Source organism: Theobroma cacao, chromosome 1, assembly GCF_053813885.1.
Source record: "Theobroma cacao isolate CCN51 chromosome 1, ASM5381388v1, whole genome shotgun sequence".
NCBI lineage: Eukaryota > Viridiplantae > Streptophyta > Magnoliopsida > Malvales > Malvaceae > Theobroma > Theobroma cacao.
Genome location: NC_142639.1, coordinates 4,135,942 through 4,147,053, shown reverse-complemented (window position 1 = coordinate 4,147,053; position 11,112 = coordinate 4,135,942). Strand labels below are relative to the sequence as shown.

The 11,112-nt window shown below is 38.5% G+C and overlaps 2 protein-coding genes across 2 annotated transcripts; one reads left to right on the top strand and one right to left on the bottom strand.

The window, feature by feature from the left end:
• Positions 1–425: 425 nt before the first annotated feature.
• Positions 426–3,240, top strand: EDA40 (Zinc finger (C3HC4-type RING finger) family protein). Its single transcript, XM_007047622.3, has 2 exons — positions 426–1,237; positions 1,327–3,240. The coding sequence occupies exons 1-2, from the start codon at positions 899–901 to the stop codon at positions 3,028–3,030; spliced, it is 2,043 nt and encodes a 680-aa protein (XP_007047684.3). The 5' UTR covers positions 426–898; the 3' UTR covers positions 3,031–3,240.
• Positions 3,241–6,714: 3,474 nt separating this feature from the next.
• On the bottom strand, positions 6,715–10,887 carry LOC18611389 (LisH/CRA/RING-U-box domains-containing protein). The gene is made up of 2 exons (XM_007047620.3): positions 10,747–10,887; positions 6,715–8,102 (listed from the first exon to the last, which is right to left on the bottom strand). Exon 2 carries the CDS (start codon positions 8,045–8,047, stop codon positions 6,902–6,904), a length of 1,146 nt encoding a protein of 381 aa, XP_007047682.3. The 5' UTR covers positions 8,048–8,102; positions 10,747–10,887; the 3' UTR covers positions 6,715–6,901.
• Between the last annotated feature and the right edge of the window lie 225 nt (positions 10,888–11,112).

Genomic DNA, 11,112 nt, shown 5'->3' with positions numbered 1-11,112 from the left:
ACAAAACCCGAAATGAAAAAATATTCACAGTAAAAATTATCAGAAACAGGAAGCTCTAAGAAGCTTGATTGTGAGGAAAGAGGTAAGTTCTACTCAGAGTAAGGCGAAAGTGTGAATTGAAATTTGCTGTCCTTAGCGAAGGGTCCATTCATATGAAGGTCGGTGACTAAAAATGAAGGTGTAACGTGGGGTGGGGGATTTGAGAGAATTGAGAAAGAATAAAAAGACACTGTTACATGACAAAGAAAAAGCCAAACCGTTGACTTGTTACTGTAAAGGGTAAGCAAGTAAGAACCTCCAGCTGCCAGTTCCCACTTACCCTTGTCAATCCCAAGAACCCCCCCGCCCCCTCTCTTTTTTTCTTTCCATTTAAACAGCTCTCTCTTAAATTACCAGTACTTGTTATTATTCCTAACTTTATAAATGAGGCAGCTCTTTTTCTTCTATCGCAGACTAGTATATATATAACACTATAATATATACAATTCATATTATCTTCTTATCTTTGAGACTTGAGAGAGAAAGGGTTTTTGGCATCGAGCAAGGAGCAAGGGCTTTTGATAGCAGCAGTGATCTTTTTTGCGGGGAGGATTTCGAAAGAGAAGCAAACAATATAGAAAGCCTGAAAGGGAAACAGAGTTAGTGTAAGGGGAGAAAAGAAAAACAGAAAGCAAAGCAGTGATCTTTTGGGGTCCTCTCTCCCTTCTCCAATCTCTCCATCTCCATCTAATCCATTCTCTTTTGTCTCTCTATTCCTCTCTTTTTAAATTTTTGTCACCAATCCATTTCCATGCTCAATCCATTTCCTCGCCTTCTCTATCAAACCAAAGTCTTTGTTATAAACTAAATCCCCCCACCAGAGAAAAAAGATTCAACTGAAAGAGAGAAAGTTTTCAAAATGGTGACTGGTTGGAGAAGAGCTTTTTGCACTTCCATTCCCAAGAAACAAGACAGCCCAGTTTTACCAGAAAAACAACAGCATCAACAGCAAAGCAATAGCACCAAAAGTCCAAGATTTACCTCAAAGTTTGGGTTTTTTTCCAACCCACCAACACCAAGGTTACAATCTCAACCCGTTTCAAGCCCAAGTCTCCGTTGCCGGACCACTTGCACCCCAACTTCTTCACTTCCCAATAGCCCCAAACTCCATTGCAAAACTTCCCATTTCTCCAATCCTTCCTCCCCTAAATCCCCCTCCAGTTTCTCCCTCCTTAAATCCACTCTCCGCTTCTCCAAAGTAAGCTTCTTTTCTCACCTTTGTTTTTAAGTCTTTTTTTTTTTTTCAAAATTTCGTCCTTTCCACTAACTTTGTTATATTTTTTTCAGGGTGGTCGATGTGGAATCTGTGCACAGAGCGTGAAAACGGGCCAAGGCACGGCGATTTTCACGGCGGAGTGTTCCCATTCCTTTCATTTCCCCTGCATCGCCGCCCATATAAAAAAGCGACAATTACTAATTTGCCCCGTCTGTTCCACCACCTGGAAAGAGCTCCCTTTACTCTCTCTTCAACAACCGGAAGAACCTAATAAAACATCTCTGAAAGACATCAAAACGAAGTCGTTTCGTGTCTATAACGACGATGAACCATTAGCCTCCCCTGTTTCTCTTTCTCAGTTTAATCCCATTCCAGAATCCGAAGAAACCGAAGACGACTTAGAAGAGGAATTCCAAGGTTTTTTTGTTACTCCGAAGATTGGGAAAGAAATTGGAGTTAATGCGAGAAATGTGGAGGTTAGGTTGTTACAAGAGGCGGCGATGGTGGCAGTTGGGAGAAGTTATGAAAGTTACGTGGTGGTTATGAAAGTGCACGCGCCAACCGTGACACGTGGGGTGAAGAGGGCTCCGATTGATTTGGTTACCGTGTTGGATGTTAGCGGGAGTGGGATGCGGTTGCAGATGATTAAACGCGCGATGCGGTTGGTTATCTCTTTGCTTAGCGAAACGGACCGTTTGTCGATCGTGGTATTTTCATCGAGTTCGAAACGGTTGATGCCGTTGAAAAAGATGAGTTCCAGCGGACGGAGATCTGCGCGGAGGATTGTTGACGCGCAGGAGAGTAACGGGCAAGGGATGAGTGTCAACGACGCACTTAAAAAGGCGGCTAAAGTGTTGGAAGACCGCAGAGAGAAAAACGCCGTTGCCAGCATCATGATCTTATCCGGCGGTCAGGATAAACAGTCCCAATTGAATCCCCCCAATCAGAACCTTCCAGTTGTTTCAACCACGCGCCTGGCCCATTTGGAAATCCCCGTGCACTCCATCAGTTTCGGTACGTGGACCCACGCTCCAAACGACGACGCGTTTTGTAAAATCGTGAACGGTCTCGTGAGCGTGGTGGTGCAGGATGTCAGGCTCCAACTGGGATTCGTATCCGGGTCAGCCCCAGCAGAGATTTCTTCTGTCTATTCATTGAAGTCCCGGCCCACTTCCGTGGGGTCGAATTCGGTGCGGGTCGGGGATTTGCACTCGGACGAGGAGAGAGAATTATTGGTGGAAGTGAAAGTACCCGTATCTTCGAGTGGGTCCCACAGGGTAATGTCCGTACGAACGTCTTACAGAGATCCATTTACTCAGGAGATGGTCTACTCGAGGGATCAAAGCCTGTTAATACCTCGGCCGCCGCAGTCCGTACGATCTTCGTCGCATAGCATCGGACGGTTGAGGAACCTGCATGTCAGCACTCGTGCCGTGGCGGAGTCTCGTCGGTTGATTGAGCGGAATGATTTATCGGGGGCGCACCATTTGCTGACCTCGGCTCGAGCTTTGTTGATGCAATCCGGGTCGAGTTCGGCTGAGGACTTTATCCGCGGGTTGGAAACCGAGTTAGCCGAGTTGAATCGGCGGCGCCAGAGACAAAGGGTAAATAACACTAATGTTAATAATAATAATGGTCTGGGGGAGGAAAAGTCTGAGCCGTTAACGCCGACTTCGGCTTGGAGAGCCGCGGAGAGATTGGCTAAAGTCGCGATTATGAGGAAGCATATGAATAGAGTTAGCGATCTGCATGGATTTGAAAATGCTAGATTTTAGTATTTCATTTTATTTTTTTTTGTTCCGACTATTTTGTAATACGAAACAATTAGTATAAATTTATAAAAAAAATAAAAAATTGGGAAGGGAAAATGTTTTTATTTTATGATATATGATAATATGGGGCCGAAGAGAAGGGTAACGAGGACAAAGAGTACCCGACGGCTAGGCCCTTTCTGCAGAGGGAAGGAACAGATAGTGAGATGAGAGTGAACCCACTTCCACTTTTGATTGAGTTCAAGCTTCGTCTTTGCTTTTGTCTTCATTCTCAATTTTTATGGTTGCAAAATAAAATTTTAAGAAAGAATGGGAAATTTTCAGAATTAGAATAAGAAGAGGCAGAGAATGGAAAACTTTGGGTTTCTTTTGTTTTTTTTATTTTCCCTTTAATTTATACAAGCATATAAATATACAAGAAAAAAAAAATTGGAGTGCATGATTGTTTGGTTGGTGGGTCAAATCAAAAGAATGTTGAAAATTTTGTAAGGTAGCTGCAAAACGAGGAGATGGGTAAGGGGTTGTTTTCTTCGGGTTGTTTGTGTATCTGAGCTGTGAATGGGTTTTCGTGATAGGAAAATGCCAAATGGGAATTTTGGATTGTTTTGATGGGGAAGAATTCATTTGTTTTTTCTCTTGTAAGAGATCAGAGAAGGTGATGAGTTGTGTTCCAAACGAGAAGGACCTGTTTTGTTTTGTTAGTTTTTTTCTTCTCAAACTTGATACAAACGTTAGTGCTTAATGATGGTCAAAGTGCTTTTGAAAAGTGAAGGTATAATTTTGTTTCCTTTGTTTGCTACTATTCCCAATTGTGGGTTTTCGATTCTGCGGCGCAATTCATTAGGCATTTTGGGGATTGACGGTTGTACAATGAATGAATGAATGCAAAAGCAAAAGCAAAGAAGAGAAGGAATGATGGTTTTAATTGTTTTTCACCCTTCGGTTTGTGCGGCTCATGTGTCCCGCACTATAAAGATTTTGCTCTCCTAGTGCCCGCCCAAACAGAAGACCTCAATCATCCACATTACACTAATTACTAATCAAAACATTCTAAGTGCTTGGGGAGGTAATACATATCATAAAATGTGGGTTCATTTGCTTGGCCCAAAAAGTGTGGACCAAACCATCATTTTAGAAGATAAAAAAAGGGATATTTAAGAATACATGTAACTTTGGTTTCATCCCATTTTTAGACGTTCCAATTACTTCAAACACCAAAAATATCCATAATTAGATTTTGAAAACCCCAGTTATTCTTTCAAAACCAGGTTGATATATGGGGAGAGTAAGCAACCGAAGCCCCTTTTGCTCTTATCAAAGAGGGATGGAGAGAGAGAGCAAGTGTAAAAGTGTAGCACATAATGAATCAATGAGGAAGAAGTAGTAATTCATTACTCATAAAAAGAAAAAAAAAAGGGTTGGGGGTAAAAAATAGCAAAGAAAGTGGAGATGGTATGTATATTTATGTATAAAATAAGAGGAGAAAGGAGCATGCACACTCAAAATCTCACATACTCTACTAGAAGTTGCCTGCATTGTGCGTGGCCATAATTATGTCAGCTTCCTACAACCTAATAAAAGACATGCACAAAAAAGAAGCATCAACCATTTATTTAAGGGACAATAAGAAACAATAACCAAAGGACAACTTGCCTAGCTAGCTGTCATAATGTCGAAAAGGGTTAACTCGCTCTGCCTCACCAATCAATATTACGACGCCGTAGCCCTTCTCTCAACACCATTATTAATTCCATTAATTTGACAGGCGATTTTTAATAACATCCCATTTATTTTGAGTTTTTAGCCTTTTCCGTAAGTCCATTGCTTGAATTAAATATGACATTGTGTATTAAAGTCTTAGAGATGGGTAAAACCGTATAATGATTCAAAATGGTATCAATTATGATGAAAGATGAATTTAAAATTTATAATTTTTAATCTTAAATCTTAAGTTATTTTATACATTCATTAAAATTTACTAAAAATCGTAAAATCAACTTTCATTGATATCCGTTCATAATTATGATAACATTGAAAGTAGGACATATTTTGGATCTCCTAAAATTGTTTCTTTTAGCATTACTTGTAAGTTTGAAAAAATTGTGCGTCTCACTCATTTCCTAATAGAATTCAATGCCAAAACTTGGAAAGCATCATAACATTTAAGATGGTGGAGGGAGAGAGGCGGTGTGAATTGTTGCGAGTTGGACAAAAGAAAGAAGAAAGAGATTTAGTTTTGCATTAATTTGTCAAACCTCCTAATAATGATAATCCCTTTCGATGAACACTGAAAGTCGGCACGTTGGGCAGTAAGGGTTGTGAATATTGATAGCTCGAAACCAAGAAACATGAACCCAAAAAGACAAAAGAAATTGTAGGCTCTTGAGTCTTATCTTGAAGAAATAGTAGTTGATCAAAATAGTTGAAAGCATATGGACCACATAATGATGAAATCACCTTGGTTTTTCAAATAAAAACTCGAACATATCTTATCTTAAAAGCCTAAAGCAGTAACTAATCACATGGCTAGCAGGAAAAAACCCTTCAGTTAAAAATATCTAAGGACCACCTTGTTTTTTTTAATTTTATTATCATGAAAATCAATAAGCTTCTCCTGTTCATCTCCTTTTCGATAGGATCCAACCCTTTTTTGTGAAAAGAAAAAAAGAAGTAAAAATTACGATAGCATGACTTGGGTTACACGTTTGGAAAAGGGTATATGTTTGGGTTGGAAGTACTGTTAAAAGTGAAAGCCTTTCTGGAGCCTAAATCTGAGTGAAAGATATGTATACGGGGAAAGGAAAAAACGAAAAGGAAAGAAAAGAGAAGAGAAGAGAAGAGAAGAGTGGGGTGACAATGAACTTAAGCTTAAAAAGGATGTTTACTGATCAAGGCTCTTTTTAGGCCCTTTCCTTCCTTTCATTCGTTCATTTTCCTTGGCTTTTGGGGTACTGATGATTTCCTTGAATTGCGCAAAATTTTTTTAAGCTTTTAATGGTATCGATTGAGGAGTGCCTATACCCACCTTTTATTAGTTTTCTTTTGTTTTCTTTTAATATGTGCATCTTGAAGGTCCATTACTTGTTTATATTATACTATAAAATTAAGCAAATCCCAATAAAGAGTGAAAAAGGCACTCCCCCCCTCTCTCTCTCTCTCTCTCTCTCTCTCTTTGTAATTTTAATAATTGTACACTTAAAGGAAACCCCGTTTGCAAATTTTAAACACAAGCACCTTCTATGTTGCCATTTCAGTTTGTACAAATTCTTGTGATTTCATATATTTGAAAACCTGCCATGCATAGAGGCCATTAAGAGTTACTATTGTTTTGGGCAAAATAAAAATAGGCCAATAAAATAAAAACATAATCCTATCAAATAGGAAAATATTGGGATGTTAATATTAAGGGCTTCCCCGAGCGCAAACTCTTTTACAAGGACGAGGAGAATAGCCGAAGAAAACGGGATTTGAATGAATATCATTGGAGTTGGAGTTGTACTACTTCTTCTGTGTTCCGCATTTCGAACAGTTCCCATTAAGGCCCATTTCAAAATTTGGTCCAAGGGCTGTGCAGGCTCCACGAACCAAAGCCCATAATGTCACAACCCCAGCACACAACTAACTTCCCAGATTCAGTGTTCTATAGTTTTCGGCCAGAAGCAACTTGCTTTCTATTACCAGCATGAATGTGGAAAGAATTTCTATTTACAACAAGTACATCAACAAACAGTACACCATTACACAGACTAGCATTGCCACCATCTCACCACATTTGGCTACACAACACCACACCAATTGCTAGTTCTAAACATTTTTGGTTGAGTCTAGAGGAAACAGTTTTTAATACAACCCCATGTACATATTAGGGTATACATCAGAAATTCAGCTGCCTGCATTGTGTCGCATCGATATCAGACGGGCAGTACGGGCACTTGAAACTTTTCGAGCTATTCTTTGACATCTTGTTGATAGACTGTTTGCAGAGCACATGACCACACGACATCAGCATTGGCGGATTATCATCAGTTGATTGCTCCTTAGACACAGGGCACACAAATATAGGATGAAATTGAAACTCCTTATCCAACTCCACCGGCACTGGCAACTGCTTCATGGATTGCCATTCCTGCTTCTTCCCAGCCATTACAGTCATAAACTTCAGAAGAGGTGGCAACCCTTGCACCCCCGCTGCTATTGTCACGTTCAATGGGCTCTCGTATGATTGCCCCAGAAGATTGCAGAACTGCCTTGTAAGCTCCTCAGCCACTACATCCCAATTGGTTGGCGATAATAAATGAGCATAAGGGGAGTCCTGAAGTCTATCAGAATACAAGAGACACCCCATGAGCTTCTGGATTTCAGCCATATGGTTTGCAGCAAAGGGAGCAAAGTTAGTTCTTGCATACTTGAGTGCTTCATCTCTGCTTCCCTTTTGTAGTATTTTTACAAACTGCAAATGATGGAGTTTCAGCTGAAGGTCTGAACCATTTTCTTTCAGTTTATCAGAGTTTACAGCTGCCCATTTCAGGGCAGGCTCCAGGTTCCTACTCTTCATGGCTTCAAGCATTTGATACATTTCCTGGAAAAGTGATCTCATAGCAACAGCAGCCTCTGCCTCCCCAGTCTCATTTATGAAGCAATCACCAACGTCAAACAGCCCCAGCCGATAGAAATGGCTGGCAATTATTTGGTTAACTGTATTGGAATCAAACTCAATATTTCGATAAGCCTTGGATATATCAGGATTAAGGATTTTCTCAAGGGCTTTTGGATACTTGCTCAGCGCTATGTTCAGTTCCTTCTGTGTGCCTTCTAACTGACTGAGTGGAGCAATTTCATGCAACTTTTTCTTCAGTTCAGCAAGTACAGATTTATAATCAAATGTGGTTGACTCCATCATCTCTATTGCCTTCTCAATTTCTTGAAAAATCAGGTCCATAACTTCCTGGGTTTTAGAAAAGGACAGCTTTTGCTTCTTTGCAACACGATCAAATGCATCTTTCAGGCTATTCAACTCCATTTTCACTTCTATTTACTGTACCACTAACCAGGTTAGAATATTGCTACAAGGGCACCTGCAAAAAAGAGATAAAGAATTCCTACCAGTTAATAATCTAATTTCAAAGAACTTATCTATGTGGAAACATAAAAAAAAACCTACGAAGGCCTCAAATCTGCAGTCAATATTCACAAATGTAACATATTCCAGGATAGCAGGGTCATTAACAGCACGAAGAGAGGTTAAGCATATGTTCCACTAAACTTGGGGGAAGGAGGAAAAAGCATAATCTCTGGGAAGAAAGATTCAGTGAACTGATATATATCTATCATTTGGGTCATAATCTCAAATTCACCAGAAAATTGTCAAGTGAACAGATTCATATCTAGCGGAGAGCTTGGCAGGGGGTCGGGGGGTGGCGAAAAATGAAAAATAACAATTATAAAATTGCCTTCTAATATAACCTAGATGCTGCTGACTAGTGGTCCATCAATTTTGCGTTAAAAATAACAAAGTTACTACTGTTTAACCCTGTAGAAATTCAACAAGTAGCAACATGTGATAAATTAACTTGGTGAATGCCTAGAAATGATTGAACAAAATCCAAAACTAGCAGGAATGGCCAATTAATTCACATCCAACAAATCTTGCTCAACCATCCATCCGACAACTATATTTCAGTATACTACACATTCATTTGTAGTATTTACAAATAAATGTGTACAAATTCAGCAGGAGATAGTGACTGGTATACAATAGGTTTCCAACACAGCATATAAAACTTTGTGGTGATACATAGATTTGGGTTAAAAAATAAAACTCTTAAAGAACATGATTGCAATGAAATGGCACGAAAGACCTCAGACACCAACTTTCTAGCTTCAAGACTGATATGAAACACATGCTCAATAGCCATCTCATTAAATAGGAGAAAAAAAAAAGAAAGTTTAATAACGGCAAGAATAGTCTAGATACACTTAAAAGTATCACAACAATTCAAGAATTTTTTGTCCCTTAATTTAACATATTATGCCACAAATCTAGACACATAGCTTTGACACAAGGAAACTGCAAATACTGATTCGTTCTAGATGACAGCACAAGCAGGCTCACAATCCTGATTAACAAATGCACATGTAGAAAAGTAAAATATTACCAAATACATTGAAGACTTGTGTACCACATATTCTATTGAAATCCTAGGGGAAAATTTTGCTAGACATCAACAATGTTTTACAGGACTGAATGTGGGGTACGCAAAAAATGAGTGTGACTTAGATGAGAATGCAACATTAGATGCCTAGACATGAAAAGATAAACTAGGAACGACAGTATAAAGGAAAAGATGGAGGTCACAAACATTGAGGACAAAATGACAAAAATACATTTAACGTGGTTCGGAATATACAGATTTAAAAATACTCTCGTGCAAAGATGTGATTTGACAGAAGTACCAATGTCAAGAGAGGAAACCGGACCAAGAAGGAAGAAGATAAATTACAAAAGATGGACTTCTCTATTACTGAGCTTACTGAGACCATAATTTTCAATATGGTCGTGCAATATAAACCATATAATTGACCCTACACACGTAGTGAAGAAAAGCATAGGCACAGTTTGGTTGATACTTTTGCTCTTTTCTTTCTATTTTTTTTTTTTCTAAAAAAAAGTAAATGGCAAAAGCATAAACCAAGTAGAGCCTTAGTTTCTTCTTGTTGTTGTTGTTAAAAGGAAAACAAATTACAGCCATGTAATTTCTTCTGCATGAACATATTTTGACTGCTGAAGGAGGTTGATAGGCAAGGGAGGGGACATAACCAATCTGAATCTTGCATAAACAAATTAATATCCACTTTTAAAAAGAATGAACTACAGGTTTGCATCAAATAAAAGATTTGTGAAAGAAGTTAAAGATATCACATAATTTTGATCTCCCGTTTTTTCCAATGAATTCAAAGTATTATTCACTATATAGAACTCCGTAAGATCCAAAGCTTCCTTATAATCACAGTTAAAACCTACAGTCCGGATAATTCAAGATCCACGATCAGTTTTATAGTGACATTTTGATATAAATTATGTGACAAACTGAAAACTCTTCTAAGAAGCAACAAACCAAAAATAGTTAAAGAAACTACGCTACAAATGAATCGGAATTAACACAAAAAAAAAAAAAAAAAAAACAGCCAAGAACAGATTAATCTCAAATTACCAATATTAAGCTTCAGCGTTTAAAGTAAGAGTGGAAATGATTCATGCAATAACATTACAATCAAAACTCAGTGCTCAAAATTAATCTAAAAGAAAATGCAAACATGAATTTCATTAAATGCAAGATTTTCAGCAATAAGTTTAACTGTAGAATATAAAATATCTAACCGTGAACGGTCCATTAATATCCCAATCGCTTTATTATCAAAAAATAGATATACCATAACTGAATCAACAATTTAATCAAACGAAAAAACAATAAAAAACGCGATTAAATTCAATTGGAGTGGAAAATCAATTACAGAAACTAAGCACCAAAGATCAAAAACAAAGAACAACGAGAATTTCATCATAGTTTCATCTAGGTATACGAGATTGAGGAGAAATGAAGCGAAAAACATATAGGGAGACGAAATGTAAAAAGAAATCCAGATTTAGATTTAGGAAAGAAACAAATTTAAATTTGAATATATGTTTTAAATTTTAAAAAATGAAAGGGAAGAACGTACGGTTTTGCGGAGGAGCGAATCAGTGAGGGGAAACCTCGGTGGGAAGTAAACGCCCTGTGAAGGAGGAGGAAGAAGGGGAGGATCCAGAATGTGAAATGGCAAAAAAGGGCTTGGCGGCTCCATGTTATTCCTGGTTTGTCCCGGTTAAAGGATAGGGGCATTTGGGAAACGGGGATTCGTAGGGTGGATCATGAATCCTGGCCGTAGGGCTAGTCGGGTCATCTAGAGGGTGGGCCCATTTCGAGAGATTAATTAAGCTGATAGGTTTGTACGGATCATTGTTGATTTGATTCGTGTCTAATCCTTCCTTGCTTAATCAAAGAGAAAATGAAATTAAATGTAAACAACAGGCAAAATTTAATTTCC